Source organism: Erpetoichthys calabaricus, chromosome 6 (assembly GCF_900747795.2).
Source record: "Erpetoichthys calabaricus chromosome 6, fErpCal1.3, whole genome shotgun sequence".
Lineage (NCBI taxonomy): Eukaryota > Metazoa > Chordata > Cladistia > Polypteriformes > Polypteridae > Erpetoichthys > Erpetoichthys calabaricus.
Window position 1 is genome coordinate 180,894,096 of NC_041399.2, and position 24,925 is coordinate 180,919,020.

At 39.7% G+C, this 24,925-nt stretch overlaps 1 protein-coding gene across 2 annotated transcripts in view; it reads right to left on the reverse strand.

The window, feature by feature from the left end:
- Positions 1–19,071, reverse strand: part of rbm33a (RNA binding motif protein 33a) — a 262,607-nt gene extending 243,536 nt beyond the window's left edge. For both annotated transcript variants that reach the window (XM_028804153.2, XM_028804154.2), the window contains exons 1-2: positions 18,835–19,071; positions 14,684–14,762 (exon numbers count right to left, since the gene is read on the reverse strand). In XM_028804153.2, coding sequence (XP_028659986.1) covers positions 14,684–14,762; positions 18,835–18,853 — 98 coding nt within the window. In that variant the 5' untranslated portion in view covers positions 18,854–19,071. The remainder of the gene's footprint in view (positions 1–14,683; positions 14,763–18,834) is intronic.
- Between the last annotated feature and the right edge of the window lie 5,854 nt (positions 19,072–24,925).

Genomic DNA, 24,925 nt, shown 5'->3' on the forward strand with positions numbered 1-24,925 from the left:
CAGTGGAGGGGGGTGTTGCTTTTCTCGCTGGCTCTTTCTTCCGCGCTTCAAACCATTAAAAGAAGTTGTTCAGCTCATCCGGAAGGGAGGCATCACCATCGCTGCTGTGTGGGTTGGGCTTGTAGTATGTAATTGTCTGAACGCCCTGCCACATGCGATGTGCGTCTCTGGTGCTGCTGAATTGTTTGTTAATCATCTGCACGTATGCCCACTTAGCTCTCCTTATAGCGCGAGACAGGCTGGCTCTGGCCACCCTGAGGGTGGCCTTGTCTCCAGATCTGAAGGCTGCATTTCTGATCTTGAGCAGCTTGTGCACTTCTCTCGTCATCCTGGGCTTTTGGTTGGCTCTTGTGGTAACATCCTTAGTAACATTAACATCCTCTATGCATTTGGAGATGTAGCCAGTCACAGAGTCTGTGTACTCCTCCAGATTGATGGAGTCACCATCCATAGCAGCCTCCCTGAAAATGTCCCAGTCTGTCAATTCGAAGCAGTCTTGGAGAGCTGAAACAGCACCAACCTGCCACACTCTGATGTTCTTGCAGGCTGGTTTAGTGCGCTTCAGCAGGGACTTGTATGCAGGAACCCTAAAAACACTGATATGGTCTGAACAGCCCTTGGGTTGGGGTCGGGGGGAGGTTGTTAGGGCCTTGTAGGTGTCAGGAGCACTCGTGTAAACATTGTCCAGACAGCTTCTCCCTCTAGTTGCAAAGTTCACATTCTGCAAGAATTTTGGGAGAACTGACTTCAAGTTGGCATGATTGAAGTCTCCAGCAATAATGAAAAATGCCTCGGGGTGCGTCATTTGCAGTTTGCTGATGATCTCATAGAGTTCCACCAGCACCTGGTTAGCATTTGCGCTAGGCGGAAAGACAGCAACCACCAGCACGCAACTGTACTCCCTCGGCAGGTAGAAAAACCGACACATTGGGGAGCAGTGTCGCGCAACTGAAGCAGTGTTCATACACCACTATCTGTTCACATAAACACATAGCCCTACCCCCCAACCTCCACGGGTCTTATCGGACAAAGAGGCATCTCTGACCGCTCAAAAGATGGTCTGTCCATCTAATTGGATGGCTGAGTCTGTAATGTTTTCCTGGAGCCATGTCTCAGTGAAAATAAAGATGCAACAGTCTCTAATTTCCCACTGCTTGGCCCGCTGCATCTTTATATAATCCAGCTTGTTGTCTAGCGATTGGACGTTCGCGAGCAGAATGGATGGTATCGAAGGTCTGGTGGGATTAGTTTTTAGCCTTGTGCTAACACCGCTGCGTTTACCTTGTTTCTGTTTCTGATTGCTGCGCTTGCGTTTTCGCCAGCTCAGCTTCTTAGGCTGCTGAAGTAAGCAAAGGCTGCGGAGCATCTCTGTCACCTCACTGGATATATCAGCGCAGTTTCTTCGGAAATCTAGCAGGATTTGCCACTCATAAATGTATGTCTGCGTATTACTATCACTTAAATCTACTTCTTTACTTATACTAGTTGATAAAGACGAACAAAGATTAACACTAAACACCGTGGACTCGGGAGCTCTATAAGCCGCAGCCTGCACGGGAGCTGCCATCTTACTGTTACTATGTGGCTGCACGGTTTTGCTCTGACCAGTTTGAACTGTCAGTCCTTTTATTTCTAATTGCTGTCATTCAATTAGCAATCATGAAAGCAACAAACATAAGGATAATTACATTTTGATCCATCTTGTGCATTCACAATGTTGGTTCACTAATATGAACACATCAGATCTTTACACGCAAATTTCTTAGTTTACTAATTTGGAAGAATGTTGATTTTAAAATAAAATAACTTGAGCTCCAAGTTAGGATTTTAAAAATCCAAAGAGAACACCATTAGAAAGATAAAAAATATTATATACTGTACATTTTTTTATAAACTAAGACTCCAAACAGACAGCAGAATTTGCTAACATCGTGACAAACTATGGATGTTTTTAAAAAATTCTAACGATATATTATGTTGCAATTTGACTAATTAGTAAGAAACCTTCAACAAGCTAAATAACCTGAGCACTTAGCCATACCAAACATATTTCCAGTCAGATAAGTGTTGTACTGACTTTCACTCAGGTACAGTAATCCCTCGCTATATCTCGCTTCGACTTTCGCGGCTTCACTCTATCGCGGATTTTATATGTAAGCATATCTATACTAATAAAAGGCAAAGCCCTCACTGACTGACTCATCACTAATTCTCCAACTTCCCGTGTAGGTGGAAGGCTGAAATTTGGCAGGCTCATTCCTTACAGCTTACTTACAAAAGTTAGACAGGTTTCATTTCGAAATTCAAAGCGTAACGGTCATAACTGGAACCTCTTTTTTGTCCATATACTGTAATGGACTGCAGCTCGCTGGCCGTGGGAGGCGGAGTTGCGTATCGCGTCATCACACCTCCCACGTAATCACGTGAACTGACTGTGAACGCAGTCCGTAGAAAACAAGGAAGAGCCCCAAAGAGCGCTGAAGAAAACATTCATTACACAATTGAGAAGGCAGCGAAACAATAAGAAGCGAGCGAGTGACGCATACAAGCATATTCATAAGTGCAGCTAAGGCGGAAACAAAGCACGGTGTAAACGGTAAGTTTAAATTATGTTTGGCAAGATTGCTTTTCTCCTGTACAACTATACGTTGCATTCTCAACAGTAAGCTTGCACAGCTTGGTCATATTACAACCGGAGTGCTGAACTGACAACGTGGTATACAAAGAGAACTATATAAATCGTAATAAACGAACAATAAAACAGCGGAGAACCAGTGGATTAAATAAAAAGGCTGCTTCGTTGGAAAAGCAAGGAAAAAGGATGGCCTTATATGGCGTTCATTTATAAAACCGGAGAAGCTGTGTAAAGGCTGCTTCACAAAAAAACAGCAGAGCGCTTTATATGAACAGGCAGTCAGCTAAAGAAGGGAATCAATAAATAACTATAATCGTAATAAACGAACAAAAAATAGCGGAGAATCCACGGATTACATAAAGGAAATGGGTACCTGAACAGAAAAGTGACTCTCAAATACAGTGGTGTGAAAAACTATTTGCCCCCTTCCTGATTTCTTATTCTTTTGCATGTTTGTCACACAAAATGTTTCTGATCATCAAACACATTTAACCATTAGTCAAATATAACACAAGTAAACACAAAATGCAGTTTTTAAATGATGGTTTTTATTATTTAGGGAGAAAAAAAATCCAAACCTACATGGCCCTGTGTGAAAAAGTAATTGCCCCCTTGTTAAAAAATAACCTAACTGTGGTGCATCACACCTGAGTTCAATTTCCGTAGCCACCCCCAGGCCTGATTACTGCCACACCTGTTTCAATCAAGAAATCACTTAAATAGGAGCTGCCTGACACAGAGAAGGAGACCAAAAGCACCTCAAAAGCTAGACATCATGCCAATATCCAAAGAAATTCAGGAACAAATGAGAACAGAAGTAATTGAGATCTATCAGTCTGGTAAAGGTTATAAAGCCATTTCTAAAGCTTTGGGACTCCAGCGAACCACAGTGAGAGCCATTATCCACAAATGGCAAAAACATGGAACAGTGGTGAACCTTCCCAGGAGTGGCCGGCCGACCAAAATTACCCCAAGAGCGCAGAGACGACTCATCCGAGAGGTCACAAAAGACCCCAGGACAACGTCTAAAGAACTGCAGGCCTCACTTGCCTCAATTAAGGTCAGTGTTCACGACTCCACCATAAGAAAGAGACTGGGCAAAAACGGCCTGCATGGCAGATTTCCAAGACGCAAACCACTGTTAAGCAAAAAGAACATTAGGGCTCGTCTCAATTTTGCTAAGAAACATCTCAATGATTGCCAAGACTTTTGGGAAAATACCTTGTGGACTGATGAGTCAAAGGTTGAACTTTTTGGAAGGCAAATGTCCCATTACATCTGGCGTAAAAGGAACACAGCATTTCAGAAAAAGAACATCATACCAACAGTAAAATATGGTGGTGGTAGTGTGATGGTCTGGGGTTGTTTTGCTGCTTCAGGACCTGGAAGGCTTGCTGTGATAGATGGAACCATGAATTCTACTGTCTACCAAAAAATCCTGAAGGAGAATGTCCGGCCATCTGTTCGTCAACTCAAGCTGAAGCGATCTTGGGTGCTGCAACAGGACAATGACCCAACACACACCAGCAAATCCACCTCTGAATGGCTGAAGAAAAACAAAATGAAGACTTTGGAGTGGCCTAGTCAAAGTCCTGACCTGAATCCAATTGAGATGCTATGGCATGACCTTAAAAAGGCGGTTCATGCTAGAAAACCCTCAAATAAAGCTGAATTACAACAATTTTGCAAAGATGAGTGGGCCAAAATTCCTCCAGAGCGCTGTAATAGACTCATTGCAAGTTATCGCAAACGCTTGATTGCAGTTATTGCTGCTAAGGGTGGCCCAACCAGTTATTAGGTTCAGGGGGCAATTACTTTTTCACACAGGGCCATGTAGGTTTGGATTTTTTTTTTCTCCCTAAATAATAAAAACCACCATTTACAAACTGCATTTTGTGTTTACTTGTGTTATATTTGACTAATGGTTAAATGTGTTTGATGATCAGAAACATTTTGTGTGACAAACATGCAAAAGAATAAGAAATCAGGAAGGGGGCAAATAGTTTTTCACACCACTGTACCTACACAATAACTATAACAATCATAATAAACGAACAATAAAACAATACAGAACTGCTAAGCAAGGAGACAGGACGGCCTTATATGGCGTTCGTTTATAAAACAGCGGACAGGCTGTGTAAAGGCAGTTTCACAAAAAAACAGATCCTTAACAAATTGTTATTGGTATATTTTCCCTCAATTTAAAAAGGTTTTCTTTTCTTCTTAATTAAAATTTAAAAGCAATACTTCACTGCTGCGAAGCACAGGAATTTGGCTATATGCAGTGAGTGTGTATGCCTGATGAGCCCAGAATTAGGACGAAACACGTGTCGCGTACTCTTTGCATTATTTGACAGTAAACTATTTTCAACCTTTCTATGATCTGCTTCTCACAACTGAAGGCACCGTGGCGGATGTTAGCAGACTTGCTGGCCAACCACAAGCGTTACCTGGTAGGTAACCACCCATACAATCAGATTGTGATTCAGACTATGAATGCCGTGAATATATAATATATGTGAATATATGTATGTATGTATATATGTATGTCTATATATGTATGTATGACCACCCAGTCCCCTCTGGGCATTCTACCTAACATAAATGAAATAGTCCTCTTTGTAGTTAAGGTTCTCACGGAGTCACTTGATGCTGATGGTCATACAGACTTCTGGCTTTTAATCCATCCATCATATATGTAGATATGTAGATATGTAGATATGTATATATATATATATATATATATATATATATATATATATATATATATATATATATATGTACATATGTATATATATATGTATGTAGATATGTAAATTTGTATATGTATATATATGTATATGTGGATGTGTATATGTATGTATATCTATGTAAATGTAGATATGTGTATATGTAGATATGTATATATATGTATATGTATATATATGTTTACATAACCTCTTTAACACACTACTTCTCCGCTGCGAAGCGCGGGTATTTTGCTAGTTTAAATATATATCGCGGATTTTTTGCTGGTTCGCGGATTTCTGCGGACAATGGGTCTTTTAATTTCTGGTACATGCTTCCTCAGTTGGTTTGCCCAGTTGATTTCATACAAGGGATGCTATTGGCAGATGGCTGAGAAGCAACCCAACCAGAGCGCGTATTACGTATTATATAAAACTCCTCAAATATATTGTGAGCACGGGGGCTATTCGCACCCCTAGAGGATTCGGCCACTCCTCAAAAAACGCTGAAAGATTACCTTCACATTGCTCCCTACCTTGCTGGACATCTTCCCGCACGGTGCTTCGCATACTTAAAAGATCAAACAGCACGTATTGATTTTTGATTGTTTGCTTTTCTCTCTCTCTTGCTCTGACATTCTCTGCTCCTGATGGAGGGGGTGTGAGCAGGGGGACTGTTCGCACCCCTAGACGATACGGATGCTTGTCTAAAAATGCTGAAAGATTATCTTCACATTGCTCCCTTCCGTGCAGCTGCTTTGTCAAGCGACATGCTTCCCGCATGGTGCTTCGCATACTTAAAAACTCAAACGGCACGTATTGATTTTTGATTGTTTGTTTTTCTCTGTATCTCTCACTCTCTCTGACATTCTCTGCTCCTGACGGAGGGGGTGTGAGCAGAGGGGCTGTTCGTACACTGGCCTAGAGGATACGGACGGTCCTCTAAAAAATGTTGAAAGACTACCTTCACATTGCTCTCTTCCTTGCAGCTGTTTTGTCCGGAGGCGGTGCTTCGTATACTTAAAAGCCAAACAGCCCTATTGATTTTTGATTGTTTGCTTTTTCTCTCTCTCTCTGACATTATCTGCTCCTGACGTGCACTCCTTTGAAGAGGAAGATATGCTTGCATTCTTTTAATTGTGAGACGGAACTGCCATCTCTGTCTTGTCATGGAGCACAGTTTAAACTTTTGAAAAAGAGACAAATGTTTGTTTGCAGTGTTTGAATAAAGTTCCTGTCTCTCTACAACCTCCTGTGTTTTTGTGCAAATCTGTGACCCAAGCATGACAATATAAAAAATAACCATATAAACATATGGTTTCTACTTCGCGGATTTTCACCTTTCACGGGGGTTCTGGAACGCAACCCCCGCGATCGAGGAGGGATTACTGTACTATCAATACTGAAAACAAACCTAGTACCATCACACTTTATTTAGTATCAACTTGGTACCAAAGTATTGATTCTTGCGACATACCTTTTCCCCACATATTCAATGTTACTTTTACTAGTCATGGAAGCTAAGTGCAATACTTAAACAAAATAAGAATGAAATTTAAAGTGCATTGTTGGTAAAGAAACATTCCACCTTATTATGTTGTAAATTATATACACAGCATAAAATTCTTTCACAAGAAATATTCTGAGTTAAGAATTATCTGGCATTTATTTTGAGCTGTGGAAGGAATATTGGGTGAAGTATGATGAAATTATGGCCATTCATCCATCCTCTTCCGCTTATCCGAGGTCGAGTCGCGGGGGCAGCAGCTTGAGCAGTGATACCCAGACTTTCCTCTCCCCGGCCACTTCTTCTAGTTCTTCCGGGAGAATCCGGAGGCATTCCCAGGCCAGCCGGGAGGAATAGTCCCTCCAGCGTGTCCTGGGTCTTCCCCGGGGCCTGCTCCCAGTTGGACATGCCCGGAACACCTCACCAGGGAGGCGTACAGGAGGCATCCTGATCAGATGCCCGAGCCACCTCATATGACTCCTCTCGATACGGAGGAGCAGCGGCTCTACTCTGAGCCCCTCCCGGATGACTGAGCTTCTCACCCTATCTTTAAGGGAGAGCCTAGACACCCTGCGGAGGAAACTCATTTCAGCCGCTTGTATTTGCGATCTCGTTCTTTCGGTCACTACCCATAGCTCATGACCATAGGTGAGGGTAGGAACATAGATCGACTGGTAAACTGAGAGCTTTGCCTTATGGCTCAGCTCCTTTTTAACCACAACAGACTAATGCAGAGCCCGCATCACTGTGGACGCCGCACCGATACCCCTGTCAATCTCACGCTCCATTCTTCCCTCACTCGTGAACAAGACCCCGAGATACTTGAACTTCTCCACTTGACGCAGGATCTCGCTCCCAACCCTGAGAGGGCAGTCCACCCTTTTCCGGCTGAGGACCATGGTCTCGGATTTGGAGGTGCCGATTCCCATCCCAGCCGCTTCACACTCAGCTGCAAACCGATCCAGAAAGAGCTGAAGATCACGGCCTGATGAAGCAAAAAGGACAACATCATCTGTAAAAAGCAGTGACCCAATCCTGAGTCCACCAAACCGGACCCCCTCAACGCCCTGGCTGCGCCTAGAAATTCTGTCCATAAAAGTTATGAACAGAATCGGTGACAAAGGGCAGCCCTGGCGGAGTCCAACTCTCACTGAAAACGGGTTCGACTTACTGCCGGCAATGCGGACCAGGCTCTCACACCGGTTGTACAGGGACCGAACAGCTCTTATCAGGGGGTCCGGTACCCCATACTCCTGGAGCACCCCCCACAGGATTCCCCGAGGGACACAAATGCCTTTTCCAAGTCCACAAAACACATGTAGACTGGTTGGGCGAACTCCCATGCACCCTCCAGGACTCTGCTAAGTAAGGGTGTAGAGCTGATCCACTGTTCCGCGACCAGGACGAAAACCACAGTTCCTCCTGAATCCGAGGTTCGACTATCCGACGGACCCCCCGAATAGACTTTTCCAGGGAGGCTGAGGAGTGTGATCCCTCTGTAGTTCGGTCCCCCTTCTTAAAGAGGGGGACTACCACTTCGGTCTGCCAATCCAGTGGCACTGTCCCTGATGTCCATGCGATGTTGCAGAGATGTGTCAACCAAGACAGCCCTACAACATCCAGAGCCTTGAGGAACTCCAGGCGTATCTCATCCATCCCCGGGGCCCTACCACCAAGGAGTTTTTTCACCACCTCGGTGACCTCAGTCCCAGAGATGGGGGAGTCCACCTCCGTTTCCCCAGGCTCTGCTTCCTCATTGGAAGGCATGTTAGTGGGATTGAGGAGGTCTTCGAAGTACTCCCCGTACAGACCCACAACATCCCGAGTCGAGGTCAGCAGCGCACCATCCCCAACATATAAAGTGTTGGCACTGCACTGCTTCCCCCTCCCGAGACGCCGGATGGTGGACCAGAATCTCCTTGAAGCCGTCCGAAAGTCGTTCTCCATGGCCTCCCCAAACTCCTCCCACGCCCAAGTTTTTGCCTCAGCAACCACCGAAGCTGCATTCCGCTTGGGCTGCCGGTACCTATTAGCTGCCTCCAGAGTCCCACAGGATAAAAGGGACCAGTAAGACTCCTCCTTCAGCTTGACAGCATCCCTCACTGCTGGTGTCCACCAACGGGTTCGGGGATTGCCGCCACAACAGGCACCAACCACCTTACGGCCACAGCTCCGGTCAGCCACCACAACAATAGAGGCACAGAACATGGCCCATTCGGACTCAATGTCCCCCACCTCCCAATCACACCCTTCCAGGTCTCACTGTCATTGCCCATGTGAGCACTGAAGTCTCCCAGCAGTACGAGGGAGTCCCCAGAAGGTATGCCTTCTAGCACCCCCTCCAGGGACTCCAAAAAGGGTGGGTACTCCGAACTGCTGTTCGGTGCATACGCACAAACAACATTTAGGACCCGTCCCCCCCACCCGAAGCCGGAGGGAAGCTACCCTCTCGTCCACTGGGGTAAACCCCAATGTACAGGCTCCAAGTCGGGGGGCAATAAGTATGCCCACACCTGCTCTGCGCCTCTCACCGGGGGCAACTCCACAGTGGTACAGAGTCCAGCCCCTCTCAAGGAGATTGGTTCCAGAGTCCAAGCTGTGCGTCGAGGTGAGCCCGACTATATCTAGCCGGAACCTCTCAACCTTGCGCACAAGCTCAGGCTCCTTCCCCTTCAGAGAGGTGACATTCCACGTCCCAAGAGCCAGCTTCTGTAGCCGAGGATCGGACCGCCAAGGTCCCTGCCTTCGGCCACCACCCAACTCACACTGCACCCGACCTCCTTGGCCCCTCCCATAGGTGGTGAGCCCATGGGAAGGGGGACCCACGTTGCCTCTTCAGGCTGTGCCCGTCCAAGCCCCATGGGTGCAAGCCCTGCCTCCAGGCACTCACCATCGAGCCCCACCTCCAGGCCTGGCTCCAGACAGGGGCCCCGGTGACCCGCGTCCGGGCGAGGGAAAACGCCGTCCAAATTTTTTATTCATCATAGGAGGTTGTGTTGAAATTATGGCCAGGTAAATTAAAATAAACAAAAGGTAGAAACGAGACTGTGTTAAGAGTTATTACAGTTACTTTTTTGGTGTTCGTAAAGCCATGAAATACTTATGACTCGTTGCTTAAAACATGTATGTGAAAATCCAAGCTTATCTGACACAAGCAATACTTATTGAGCAATGAATACAATTTTAAAACTTTAATTTTGTACTTTTGCCCAAACTGCATCCCTATGATTGTTTGTTAAAAAATAACAAACAAAAATAAATTAACAACCTGATTAACGTAATAATTCTTGGTTGTAGCCCTAGTCATTAACCTCCTTGGCATGACTCTCAGGCTTGGAATTCTATGTAAATATGGGTATTCCTGAGTTCTACTTGAGTTGATCTGGTTTGATTAGACATGGAGCGTTAAGCCTGAACAACCTGGATTAGATATTGAGAGTTAAACTCGAACAACTCTCATATTCTGCTGCATTTTTGAATGAAATAATATTATAATACATAAATAAATCATACATTTTTTCTACATGTTCTACCACTTTATGATAACTCATCGACATTCTTGGCTGGAGCAAAGCCTTCAACAAAAACAATGGCATGCAAACAAAAAGCTGCAAAGCCAGTTTTAGAACAAATTGAAAATGAACCATTAGTTGAATTAAGTGATAGTGATGACAATGTGGATTGGTCATCAGATATCGTCACGGATAGTGAAAATAATGTATACAGTACTGTGCGATCAAACTACCATGATATTCTCAGTGAATTTGGTAACCTGAAGGTTCAACACGGTACAAGCAGCTTCACGGCAAAAAGGCAGAATGACTGCGATCAAGTAGAAGGACAAGAAAGAGGTTAGCTCTGTAAGCACTATTCACAATGCAGCAACTGTCAATAGCTTGTGACAAGGGAAATGTGGAAGGGGCACATTGATTGTGGTGATGAGGCAATGACATTTCTACCCTTGCATGCACAAACCACTTGGATTAATAAAGTATCTATCTATCTATCAAATAACAAAAATATATAATAAGTGCACAAAGAAATACCCTTCTACTGTCCCAAATGCAACATCGAGTTGTGTGTTGAATTTTTCAAAACGAACCACATGAAGGATACACACTAATTCTGTATCAGTATAGCAGTGAACACCAGACATACGTTTCCAACTGTATACATGCTGACATTTTGATATTTATATACATCTGTTACACATATTTTTTCTTGGTATAAAAAAATTCCAATTTTTTTAGCTCAGTTTTCAATCAGTAAACATAAGGCTAAGTTGGTTAATATTTTTTCCCATCTATGGCTATTTTTTGGTACTGAAAGTGAGAAAGATGCAATGTCACCACACAACCTTCTTTTGTATAAACTGAGGCATTAGAATTCTGTAAGTCTTTAAAAAAATAACCAACTGTATATACTAAATGTTGCATTATAATTCTCCTTAATTATGAGCACCAGATTATACATTTTCAGTAGATATTTCCATACACAGAAACTTTGAGAAATTCTGCTTATCAAGAAACTATTACATCAACAAAACAACACAGAGCAAAATTTTAAAGTAAAACATAAAAAACATATTTGATATATCAGATGTGTGAGACCATACAGGACATATTGCAGTTGGAAACAACTCACTGTTGCTGATAGAAGCTGGCTTTCAAAGAATAACATGAGACTAAACTACACATTGCTTTTCCCCCATTAACAGTTCCAGTAAAAACATAATGTAGGTGATATCAATTGTTTAGGCAGTTTGTCTCAAGTTAGCAGTTAACATGTGCGCAGACTGCATGTGAAAATGTGTTGGGTGAGGTAGCTAAATGAATGAGCACTATAAACATAAAGTAGGTTCTTTAAAACAGTAACTGTAAAAACAATAATAAAGGGAAATCAGAAATGTGTCATGTGTTTTCCATTCAGAGTAATACAATGTTGAAGTGTGTGCATGATAAAACACATCCTTCATTTGCAGTTAAATTGCTTTAAACAAGACATTTTAAAAACAGATTCAAATTACAGTACATTCAAATATTGAATTTCAGGAAGACAGTATCCATAGCATAATCCTGCTAAGATCACACTAATGTTACATAATTTTTTCTAAGACGAACCCTTTGGGATGAAAATGGAAAAACAGTGAAAAAACCAATGTAATGGAGAGTCTACAAAACAGCACCAACTAAAACACGTCTTACAAAAAGGTAGAAGTTAATAAATGATAAACAATGCCACTGAATATTGCTAATGTCTCCTCTATGACAAATATGACCATAATGAAGCACTTAATTTTTTCTTTATTATAATAAACAGAAGCAAACTGAAAGTAGTGCTGGGCGGTATACCGGTTCAAACCGAAAACCGTTTTTTATTTTTTTTATGATATGGATTTTTCTTTTACTGCAACACCGGTTTAAATTGCCTAAACAACGTTCGGAATGTGGCGCAGCGGGAAACTGTTCAAGTGGGGACCTTTTTCACTGCTACACCGCTAAACACAGATTTGTTGCACTAGGGCTCTTTTTCACTGCTACACCACCAAATAGTGGGCGGTAGCATAGGTATGCCGCGCGGTGAAAATGGACATAGAGCCGAAAAAAAGGAGTCATGTCTGTCGCCTGGAGATGCTGTAGTTTTAAAAGGTCAGATGTGTAAATACTGTTTCTATACTACTGGATAATACTGCAAACCAAGTTGTACTTGTTTTATTTGTTTTCAATACAGTGTAATGTACCTGGGTACTGTGTAATAGTGTGACATGTTGACTTTATTCTCGACATTTCCACTTTAATCTTGACGCTTATGACGAGAATAAAGTCGACATGTTGACTTTATTCTCGTAATTTGTCATTAAAGTAGAACATCGTAAACTAAACTTCATCATAAAATGAATACTTAATGTGCTGGCGACTCGTTCAGAGATGGGCGCAACTCTGAATGGATGGCATATTTAAACATGTATAACGAAGATATTTTTAAAGTTCTGAACACTCCGTGGGCTAAGTTTATAATTAGTTTTAATTTCACAAAGACGTTTATCGTGTGGTGATTGGTTATGTGGTGAAAGAAAAAGGAAGTATAGGAACTGGGGTTTTGGTAGCCTACGTCAGATTGAGACAGCATGCATGCAATAAAGATAGCCCGCTCAGAAGAACATGCACTGAATTCTGTGTTCGTGTCTCCGACCAGCAGATCACAAACCCAATATTTACACAATATTTAAGTTAAACCTGTGCGATAGCTATTCATACATCCAGTTTTTTGGAGCCTCGTCACACCTGCCATAAAGTTCTCTACACTGAACATACACCTGGGGACCCCTTACTGCGAGGGAGCAGCACTACCGCCTCACTACCATGCATGTGTAATACCTGCTTTAATGCATTTCATCATGAAAATGATATCAAGTATTTATCTTAGCATTCTAAATTTTCAGAAAGCAGGAATATCATGAAGTGAATGGATTCTGTATGGTGATCGCTTGTCTTCTCTTAGTGCGGAGGAAGTCAGTTTAAGAAGCGTAGTGATTAACCACTGGGTCGGGGAACGTAACAAAAAGCATTTAATGTGCTGCATTAATTTATGACGGGGTAAATTAAGTAATTGATTAAATACTGATTTTAGGAAGAAGTTTAGTTTACGACATTCTACTTTAATTATGAAGTAAACTATGAGAATAAAGTGGAAATGTCGACTTTAATCTCAACATAAACAGTGAGAATAAAGTGGAAATGTCGACTTTAATCTCAACATAAACGGCGAGAATAAAGTGGAAATGTCGACTTTAATCTCGACATATAGTTTGTTTTTTTCTTCCCAGTATAGCTTAGCTTGAAGCAAGGTCCATATTAATGCAGTTTGCCTAAATGATGGTTCAGTTGGTAAAGATGTCATCACCAAGTTGCACTTGTTTTATTTTATTTTAATTTGGTGAATACTGTGTAATGCACCTGGGCTTGAAGTCTTGAAGTAATAGTGCAACTATCAGTAATAATACTATTATTTATTTTATTGTTATTATTTATTAGTTTAAATATTATGCAGTTTAATGATGATAAAGGTGTTTAAAAAGTCACTTTAACGTGTCAGTGGACAGAGATTGTTAACATTAACAGAAAGTGTAGTTGGTTTACAAAAAATATTTACTATTTATTCCTTTTCTAAGACATATTCGGTGCAATACAATTTTTGACAAGCACTTCTGGATATTTTACTAAGTCTAAATGCCTCTTTGTATGGTTGAAAATATGTTGTCAAAATTATAGTTTGTTTTTGCAAAATTTGTTCAATAAAAAGGTTCTATATTTTGACTGCATCTGTCATGCATTGTGATACCTTCTCCATTAGTGCCACCCCCTTGAAAACTATCACTTTATGGGGCAATGCAAAACTGTATTAATAATTGTGTGCACATTAAAATGTTTTTTTTGTACAGTGTACAATACTCTTGACAGTGGAATAGGTTATTCTTAGCCAGTAATTGCAGTGGAGAATGTGGTTAACATCCACTCATGCATGGGGAAAAAAATACTGTTGAATACCGTGAAACCGGGATAATTTAGAAAAATACCGTGATATAGAATTTTGGTCATACCGCCCACCCCTAACTGAAAGGAAGCAATAGCTCAAAGCTTTCTAGTCAGAACTTGTGACTGCTAACAATTAAATACAAACTTTCAGGTAAAACAAAAATACATTCAAGAAATGAAGTATTTCTACCTTTCAATCAGCAGGGCACAGTATAAAAACACTAAATGACACAGGTAATTAACTTATTAAGGAAAAAGTTACATTATCACAGTACATTACCTATCAAAGTCTTCATCTCCAGTTCTCCTTCTTCTTGACCTCTCTGCTCCAGGTTTGTCAAACTGGTCAAATTCATCATCTGCAGAACAAAAAAATGAAAAATAACTATTACTGCATGATTTAATTTCCCCCTGCCATATGCACAAAACTTACTTTGTGAAGTCTGGCTCATTATAATTTGCTTTCACTCTCCTTTAAAGGAAAATATTTCTTCTTTAGTTAAATTTTTTAAACTTTTGTTCAACATCAAAATCTAGTTGAGTAAAAGAGCATCTGAGCACTGCATGCATAGGGATGCTCTGATCAGGTTTTTTTTAGGGCCGATAACGATCACTGACTTCTTCTTACTGAACTGGCTGATTACGATTTTTTTGTTCCTTTACAGCAAGCTCCCACATAGCCAAAAGCATAGACATCTTACGTTCAATATTAAAGAGTTAATTTCTATAATTAATCTATACACCACGTGTTACCTGTTCATTTTCTAATTGATAAAATGAAATTCTGTAGACTTATCGCTCGGTGAAAACGAAAATACTAAAATTAATAAAATTAACTTAAAAGACATACTTTAATAAAATATGTATGGAAAATACATATCCATATGTCATAAAACAAAATGCTTCTAATTAATTACAAGATGTAATACTATTTCACATCTTCTGTAATTTACTTATCTGGAACAAAATTTAATTTAGAAACAGTTTTTACCATTTGTCTAAAAAATATATTCTCACACATTGATTGCATTAATTGATATTGGCAGTTAAGCACTACTTAAATGTAAATACATATATTTTTGAATCACTACAGCTTTTTCTGCTAAAACATACATTTACTAAATTTTTGGTTTTATTTATTTACTTTTACACAGTGTACCAGCATTCCTACTTCAAGGGATGTTAAATATGAATTACATTTTAATGATGCAGTACTTTTTCCTTACCAATATTTATACTGTATGACACACACAAACTAGTAAACACAGAAGAAGCCCTTACAAAAAGTCAAAAATCAATCAATCAGAGCATCAACATTTAACTCTGGTAAGTGTTAAATTGCTCAACGTGGGCTATGGTACTTTCCCATTTTTTCAGGAGAAGCAGTCACCAAAAAAGAAAAAAAAAATCTATTTTCAGTGCCATTCACTGCACGTTAAGTCCTTCTTATTAAGAGTATTTTTTGGCTTCTGTTACTCACAAACAAATTATTCCATTTAATCTTTTTAGTTATTTTCTGGAATGGTAAAGTTGGCATAATACCTGAGTTTCACCCAGGAACAATAATCTTTGAGTTAAGCAAGAACATCTCCTCCTAGACCTTAGCATATAGGGATCATTGCTACATTATATATATGTGTTCCATAACATCTTTTTATGACATACCAAAATTCAGATGGCTAAACTCCTGCTAAAATTTTACATTTGATTACTCTTACCAAGGAATAGTGTCAGTGAGTGATCCTGTCACAAGGATAAGAAATATTCACAAAATATCAAATCTTATTGATCTAATTTAGAAATGTCTCTCGGTGTACACGGTGGTCAAAATAAAAAGCGAATTTCATTTTTAGTTACTGGAGTGTAACTGCTAAAATTTACATGACAATTATCTATTAAAATTACACAACTAATCATTATACCATGGTTTGAAAGCTGAACAGCAGAACACTACCTTATACACTTCCAAATATCTCAATCTCTGAAAGCTAAAAAAGGGAAACGACACATTATTGTCAGTGAATTAATATCCAAATTTTATATTCTCTGACTATTGAACAACATTGATAATTCTGAGTTCAACTCCAAAGCCCTGTTCCTACCTGTGCAGAGTTTGCACATTATCCCCACTTTTTTTTCTGCATTTTAGCGGCATAGAGCTAAAGTCTATGTCAAATTACAAAACTTTTCCATGTGATTTTTTAGTTCTAGCCTTCATTTATATAATCTTATCAAGTCAAGAAGTCAACCACCAAATGTGATATAACCAATGACTGGGACAAATGAGTCAATGCAATAAAATCAAGCAGGTTTGTTTATCTCTTTATTTGGAGAGGTGGACCGTGTGTGCAGAAGATCCTGCAACCAATGAATGCGTATACAGAAATACAATGCATATAATGCAGCAAGGAATAAGGAACATGTGTTCTGAACATCAAAAATAGAAGTGAAGCTCGTTTTGACTGATGTGTTGTATGTTCTAAATCAGAAAAAAAAGGGCAGAGGTTGAGATAAAATTACCACAGCTGTGAACCCTTCAGTACAGCCTCAGTTCCATCAGAAAGAAAGGGGTCTGCGGACCTCACAATCTGAATACACGCTTGTCTCTCTGGTGTCTTGTGTATTTTATACGTATCATAATGGAATAGAAATAAGAAGGGCACATATTGCAGCTGAACTCATTGCAGCTGTTAAACTTTTGAACAGCACTGGCTCGGTCAGGCAGCACACAATTTGGCTGTCAGAAAACGGGGCTAGTACAACTGTGCTGGAAGATCAGCACTTAATAGGTAAATGCGACATGGGTTACAATTTACATTCGCATAATGTGACATGGTGTAACAACAACATTGGCAACTGTGATCTGCAAATCGGCCAAACCTACAACAAAAAAGTCATGAACTGGGAACCGGCTAAAGCTAACTGGCATCCCTGTATAGACCAACATTGTGGTTAATATTACACGCCCTGCCCTGGTATTGCATGGATGGCATGGAATACGTAGATTTACAAAATGAAGCAATACAGTACAATATGTCATCCTCAGAGTTGCAGGAATCTGGAACAAACTACTGGGACCTGTAGTTTATGCAGAAGCCTTGACCACCAATTCAAGAAGAATTTAGACAAGGTATTGGGACAGTTTAGCTACTGGGTAAACAAATGAGCTGGATGGGCTGAATAGTCTCCTCTCATTTGTCGGGTTTCATATGTTTACTTAACCATCAGCTTTTCAACAAACAAAAAAAAAAAAAACACAATTGTAACATGCACCTGTGACTTGCAAGTCTGACCGGATAAAATAACTAGTTTAACAAATAAAAAGAGGCTCTCTTGAACTTGTAATTTGTAATTGACTTTGGGTAAGAAAGTCAAGTAAATAGATAAGTGTAACTATTTACAATGTATTTGCCGTAGACTTCTTTTCCACAGAATACTGCACAGTGTAATATGCCAGTGTATTTAGCTGCATGTTTATGATGGCAAATTACATGAAACACCCTGCAAAAAAAGTTAAGTTTCACCAGTTGGCTAAAAGTACATTTGAAATTGTTGTAATCAAATTTTTTTGGTGAAAACTGTTAAATTGATTACAATTTCCATTTGACTTGGTTGCAGGGATAAGAGGAAAGGACATGTACAGGTGTGCGATGAATTTCCAAATGGGCAAACAACTATAGCAAAATCTGTAACCACGCTGGAACAAAGAAAAAAAATAAATATGAGGTTACTCGTGTATAGGTACTACAAATATAAATTTCCAAACTGGAAAACGACAATTGGTGTGATTTTACACACAGCCCAAAAGTACTGTTGCACTACGATGTGATTAAACAACTTGATTATTACCGTACCAATGGATAAATACAGAGGCGAAGTTTATTGCGATGTTGCAATACAAAATGCATACCCTTAATACACGATACAATGTATTCATTCTGATCGATGAAGAATTACTCTTTTCATTACTTCTCGATATTCTCTCCCAAACATAATAGTAAACACAATGATGTCACAATGATCTGGCCTACTCAGAAGAAAGATAGCCAGTGTACACAGAAACCCCGAATATCTACAAATGAATCCCATTGATTAAAACCGGCATCGTGCTTTTAAAAATATTACGAACAGGGTAATGTGCAATTAAGATTTACAAAGCAAATGCAAACTTTAACATTAAACGCTGCTTATTTGCCATCAAACTTTTTAAAATAATACAGATCTACATATTGCAAGTCCCGAACTGTAAAGGTAGGCCTACAGCCTCCATACACTCCAGTTAGCACATACAACGAGAGTAGTAAGGCACAGAAAAACACACGCACAGCTACAGCAGGCCACGCAGCAGCCGGACTACCATCACCAGGCAACAGATCAATTCCCTTCAACCCCGAAATATAAGTAACGTAGCATACAATATTTGCCTATTACCTTTTCCGCTCGCAGCCATTCGTGTACTGGAGGGCGCCTTAATTGCCAGAGGTCATGGGGATTTTTTTTGAGTTTATGCCTTTGTTAAAGAGGTAAAATTCGACGACTTGTGTGTCTTTTTTTCTTTAGCCCCCCCTTTTGCTTAAAAGATTATCGCAACATGGCCGTCAACGATGCTATGCGAGTTATGGTAGAGAAAGGAGACTACAGTCTAACAAGCATGCGCACTCGCGAGTAGAACCCTTCTAGAGACGGCGGCGACCAAGCGAGGGTTTAGATGTCAGCGCACGCCGGGCGCGTTATCGAGCGCGCGCGTGTACGTGCGCGTGACAGCAAGACGAAGGAGCGCAAGTTGGAAAAAGATGCCTTTTAAATTCGTGATATCATGAAGTAGAAGCGTTAGATTTTCACGTAATCTTTATTTAACGAAGTAATTGTGTTAATAGAACGGCCGGAACAAAGCCAAAGCTTTAAACGGGAAGTTCCTAAATAGGTTTACAATTAAATTAGACTAGACTTGTAAGACTTGCATTATTATCCAGGAGGGAAATCTGCAGCAGAAACGTACAAAACATAAGGCATTGTTACACGGTTACAATAAAATAAGCAACGACACAACTGAAAAGTAGTGTTATTATAAGTACACATGCTCAAAACAAAAAATAATAGTTGCCCTCAACAGTACACATTCCCTACAAGTAACAAAATTCAAAATCCTTATTGCTCCAGGAAGAAAAAAAAATTCTTAATTTTGTTGCTGTTTATTCTTGGGAATCTAAATCTGCAGCCTGATGGCAATAGCTGAAATTTAGGAAAAAGTGGAAAACTACTGTCTGACAAGATTGATTCGGTGACCAACTTAGTGATACCTGTTTGCTGCAAACCAATAATTTTACTAATTTTTGCAATGTTGGTCAACAGGTTTATATTCTTAACACTGAGGTTGCCAAAGCAACACCCATCCATCCATCCATTTTCCATACCTGCATTGTCTTGAGAAGTTGGAGCCTATCCCAGCAAGCAAAGCTCACAAGGCAGAAACAAATTAAAGAAAATAAGAACATAATAAATGTGATGAATGAGAGGAGACCATTCAGTCCATCAAGCCCTAGCTAATAGCTAAGCTGTCCCAATATCTCATCCAGATTCTTCTGAAAGGTTGTCAAGGTTTCTGCTTCCACTGCATGTCTCTGTGGTTTGTTCTAGAGTCCCACAACACCTGGCTTCACTTTTAAATGCACATCCCCTTAATTTCTACTGATGTCCTTCGAGTATGTGATTCACCCTTAATCACGAAAAAATGTTGCTGGATCTACTTCATCACAACTTTAGTTTGCTTCACTATCTACTTTAACAATAGATTCAATATATGACTTACATTATTATTGATTTTCTAAGAAAGAAAAGTCATGTCTGTCCCTTCCTACAAATTTGTTCTGTGTTAAGATCAAAGTTTAGCCTGTTATCAATGATTGTTCCTATGTATTTATAGTGCTCTGCCCTGTCCCCTTTAATTAATGTTGAGAAAGTGGGAGGAGGAGAGCACTTATGATTTATAACCATCTCCTTTGTCTTTGGCCTATTTAGCTGTAAAAAGGACAGCTCACACAATTGAACAAACTTATCAAAAACAGGCCTATGGCTGTCCTCCTTACTTTGTAGAAGACTCACAACAAGTGCATTACAAACTCAGAATAAGGTTAGTAACCCGATTAAGACAGAAACCTGGTTTCTTAAAAACCTCCTTTTACATGGGTGAATCCCTTTATAGAGCTTTTCTTTGGCAAAATGCCTTGATGTCACAAAAATGTGCAAAAAATAAAGTAAACATCATCAAAGGCCACCATGCTTCCAAAAACGAGCATGGAACCTGTGTCTCCCGAGATTGTATTGCCAAGCTTAGTACCGTGCATTCAGCTCATCAACATAAATTTGCTGGTTTCTGAAAAATTGTGACAGATTATTTCAACCAGAAGGAAGATTAATACTATTGCCCAAAGTATTTAATATTAATAAAGTATCTATCTATCTATCTATCTATCTATCTATCTATCTATCTATCTATCTATCTATCTATCTATCTATCTATCTATCTATCTATCTATCTATCTATTTGCCTCATGAAATTTATCATTGTGGGTGTTTCCACCATTCTGTTCTCATGGCTGTTGAATTGCATGTGCAAAGCAAAAACATAATCTGACTAACAGAATGAAACAGACATACACAGGCTACAAAATTCTTAACTGCAATTTGGTTAATGGTTTACACAGCCAAATAACTGGGTTACTCAGGGAGAAATATACATCTGTTAACATGGTTTCTTAGAGACCCATATTGCATTTTCTGTAAGTGGAATAAGGGTATGCAGGTCATTTTTGAAAAACAGGGTTTCTGTGACCTTGTGTATGTATATACAGTAGGACAGAGTCATATGCAGATTTCAGGAAATGTCTGTGTTTGTGTGAACTCCTGAAGCCATTTGTGTATAATATTGTTGTACCATCCATGCAGTGTGGGTAACAAAATGATCCATGACAAAAGATATCCATCAGGAAGCCTTTGATAGTGAACTAAACACTATCCAGAATTGTTCAGCAATACATTTGCGTTGAATTTAATGAAATAGATGCAGCTTAACAGGTCGTTGCTCTAGCTCAGAGTACAGAGTGCTTTTAGTGTGCGTCCGTACACCAGCCTGTGAGCAAACAACAACAAAAAACCTGCGCTTTTACTGTGCATGACAACCAAGACAACTCACCACATGTCAAAGTCACCCAGAACTTTAGAGCAGTTAAAACAACAGCCCTGAACTTTTTCTGGTCACTACAATATAAATAAAAGAGGTGATAGACATCAGCCTTGTGGTGACCATATATATGTATTATGGCTATCAGAAAAACAACCATTAACACTCACTGTTTATATTCTGTTAGTTAAACAGGCCAGACTTCATGCCACCAAGTTAAAGTCCAAACAGAATTTATCAATCAGTTTGTTAACTAAAATGTGGGGTTACATTGAATTAAAAGCTGGTGAGAAATCTATAAACAACAATCTTCTGTGTTTTTAATCCTTCCAAGTGCCCATACTGTATTAAATTCAGAAGTATTGCTGTCCACCCCGCTCTTTGCTTTGTAAATTGGTAAAGGTTCAGGTAAGCCAGGGTTTTGTTAAGTAGTTGTCTCTTAATTAACTTCTCAAATTATTTCATGAAATGAGAAATTAAGGTCACTGGACTGAAGTCATTTAATGCTTCTGGTGGCGTCATTTTTGCAAATGGAATAACATTTGCCTGTTTTCATGGACTTGGCACTTTCTGTAAAACCAGAGACATCTCCGAAATGGAGTGGAATATTAGACAGAACCGCTCTGCACAGGAGTGAACCAGACACCCACTTATTCTGTCTGGACCTGAGCTTTTTTTGATTTTAATTTGTTTAAGGACTTTTCTGACATCATTCTGGTCAAAGAAGGGCTGACTCCTGGCTCTGGTCATGTTCCTTTTCTGACTAATTTCTGAAGCAAAAATCTGCATGAATATTAAATGGCATTAATTAAATTTCGGAACCAAATAATATTCAGTTTTGACTTCTGCCATTTTTAACACAATTTATTGAATTCAGTGTGAATTTCAAATTCTCTTCATGGCATTCCACAGTGAATTTTTCACTTTTTTTTTCATTCTTTAGGTCTTTGTGTTCAGTTAATGTTCCATGTTGAAATGCCATGTCTCTTCTAGTTATCCTGAATCACACAATATTCTCTTCAGTGAAGTTACATATATCACTTGTTTTAATGTTTTAATACTTGTTTAAATAGATTAGAATTATTCACATTTTAGTTAGATGTTGATAGATAGATAGATAGATAGATAGATAGATAGATAGATAGATAGATAGATAGATAGATAGATAGATAGATAGATAGATAGATAGATAGATAGATAGATAGATAGATAGATAGATAGATAGAACTTTATTTGTCCCCAATGGGAAATTTGGCTTTTTACAGAAGCACTTTAAATAAGTACATAAATAAATAAATACACAAATAGGTAGATAAGTAAGTAAATTGATACATAAATATACACACATACTTTGGTCTAAACACACATGACTATAAAGCAAGGAGATTGAAAAGAAAGGAACGTTCTGACTTGGCTGTCACAGTCACAGTCACAGTGAGGCATTATGCAGACATATTGCCGTTGGTATAAAGGAGCCCCAGTAGTGTTTCTCGACACACTTCTGCTGAATAATTTGTTGGTTAAAAGTACTCAGTGTTACTGTGTCAGAAAGAGGATGAGCAGCATTGTTCATAATGACACTCAGTTTTAATTTTCTCCTTTACTACTACTTCCAGGGGGTCTAGAGTGTGTCCTATAACAGAGCTTGCATTTTTAATTAGCCTATTGATTTCATTGCAACTCTCTTAAAGTGATGTGACCAGCCCAGCACACCACAACAGAGAAAATCACACTGGCCATCGTAGAGTTTTACAAGACATGAAAGATGTCACTTCCCACATTAAAGAAATGCTGTCTCCTAATGAAAAAGTGCCTGCTCTGCCCCTTCTTATGTACTTTCTCTTTGTTCCAAGACCAATCCAAACTGTCATTAAGGTGGACACTCAAGTACTTCTAAGAGTGGACCACGTCTACATCCACACCTCTAATATTGACCGGACATAAAGGCTCTTTGGTGCAATGAAAGTCAATAACCAGTTCCTTGGTTTTGTAGATGTTAAGATGCAGAAAGTTTTCTTTGCACCAAGAAACAAACTTTTAAACCTGACTCCTGTACCCTGTCTCATCCTCTTTATCTATACACCCCATAAGTGCAGAATCATCTGAGAATTTCTGCTAGAGACATGACCTGGTGTTATATTTATAGCCTGAAGTTTATAGAGTGCAGAGAAAAGGAGACAGGACTGCTCCTTGTGGAACTCCAGTGTTGCTGACATCCATATCAAAAACACAATCCTTGAGTCTCACAAACTGCGGTCTGCCTGACAGATAGTCCATTATCCAGGACACCATATTTTCTGGAGGATTGAAAAAACATAATCCTCACAGTGCTACCAGCTTTCTCCAGGTGTGAATAAGCCTTGTGGAGCAGATAGATAATTGAATCCTCCACTCCAGCCTTTGTCCAATAGGCAAACTGCAGTGGGTCCAGGTGGTCTACCACAAGAGGATTCACATAGTCCAGGACCAGTTTCTTAAAGTTTTTCGTGATGTGAGACTGGTCTGTAGCCATTAGGTTAACAATGAAGGATGTTTTCTACAGCAATGTCACTTTCTGAAGCTTTAGGGATAGACTGAACAGGTTAGTCAGCGCAGGCCTTAGGAACTCAAGTACTGACTCCATCTGGTCCCATAGCGTTTCCTGTGTGTAGCTTCCTCAGTTGTCTCCTTACTTGGTCTTCAGTTATGCACAGTCCACACTGATGGTCAGAGGTGGAATTGTCACTGGCCATTCCAGTTAATATGGTAGGAGTTGTTGATGTAGTAGAGATAATTTGAAATGTTCACTTCATTTTAAGTTTATTACCCATTTTTGTCTGAATAAGATTTTTTATTTCTTTTTTTGACAGTTAATTAGTATGGATTTGAATATTATTTTTTCTTAAGAGTTGTTTTTCCATTTTGATTTGTTAATTGGTAATGGGTTGATGGTTCTTGATTTCTCTCAAGTAAAGTTAGATGAGGGAAATAAATAACAGCTGAGCAGGAGGCCAAGTGAAGGCAGGGATGACAAGGCTATACAAGTGGGAAACACAAAAAAGGCAAAATTCTGCTGGGTTGTTTAGGACCTTTTGTAACTTTTTTCCCCTGGACTGTAGTTTTGTAATTGTACTGTTTTTTATTATTAAGACTTTATCTTTTGTTTTAATCTGAAAATTGCACAGTCTTGAAGTTTTAAGTTGAATGTGTTTTATAGTAATTGAGAAAAGGACACTGGCTGGTAAAATGAAATGCAGGAGGTGGTGCCTTATATAGGAGTGACATGAGAGGCGTTGAGACTGGATGCTACACCAAGAAGTGAAGGATGTGGAGAGAACAAGAAGCATGACAAGGCTTGACATT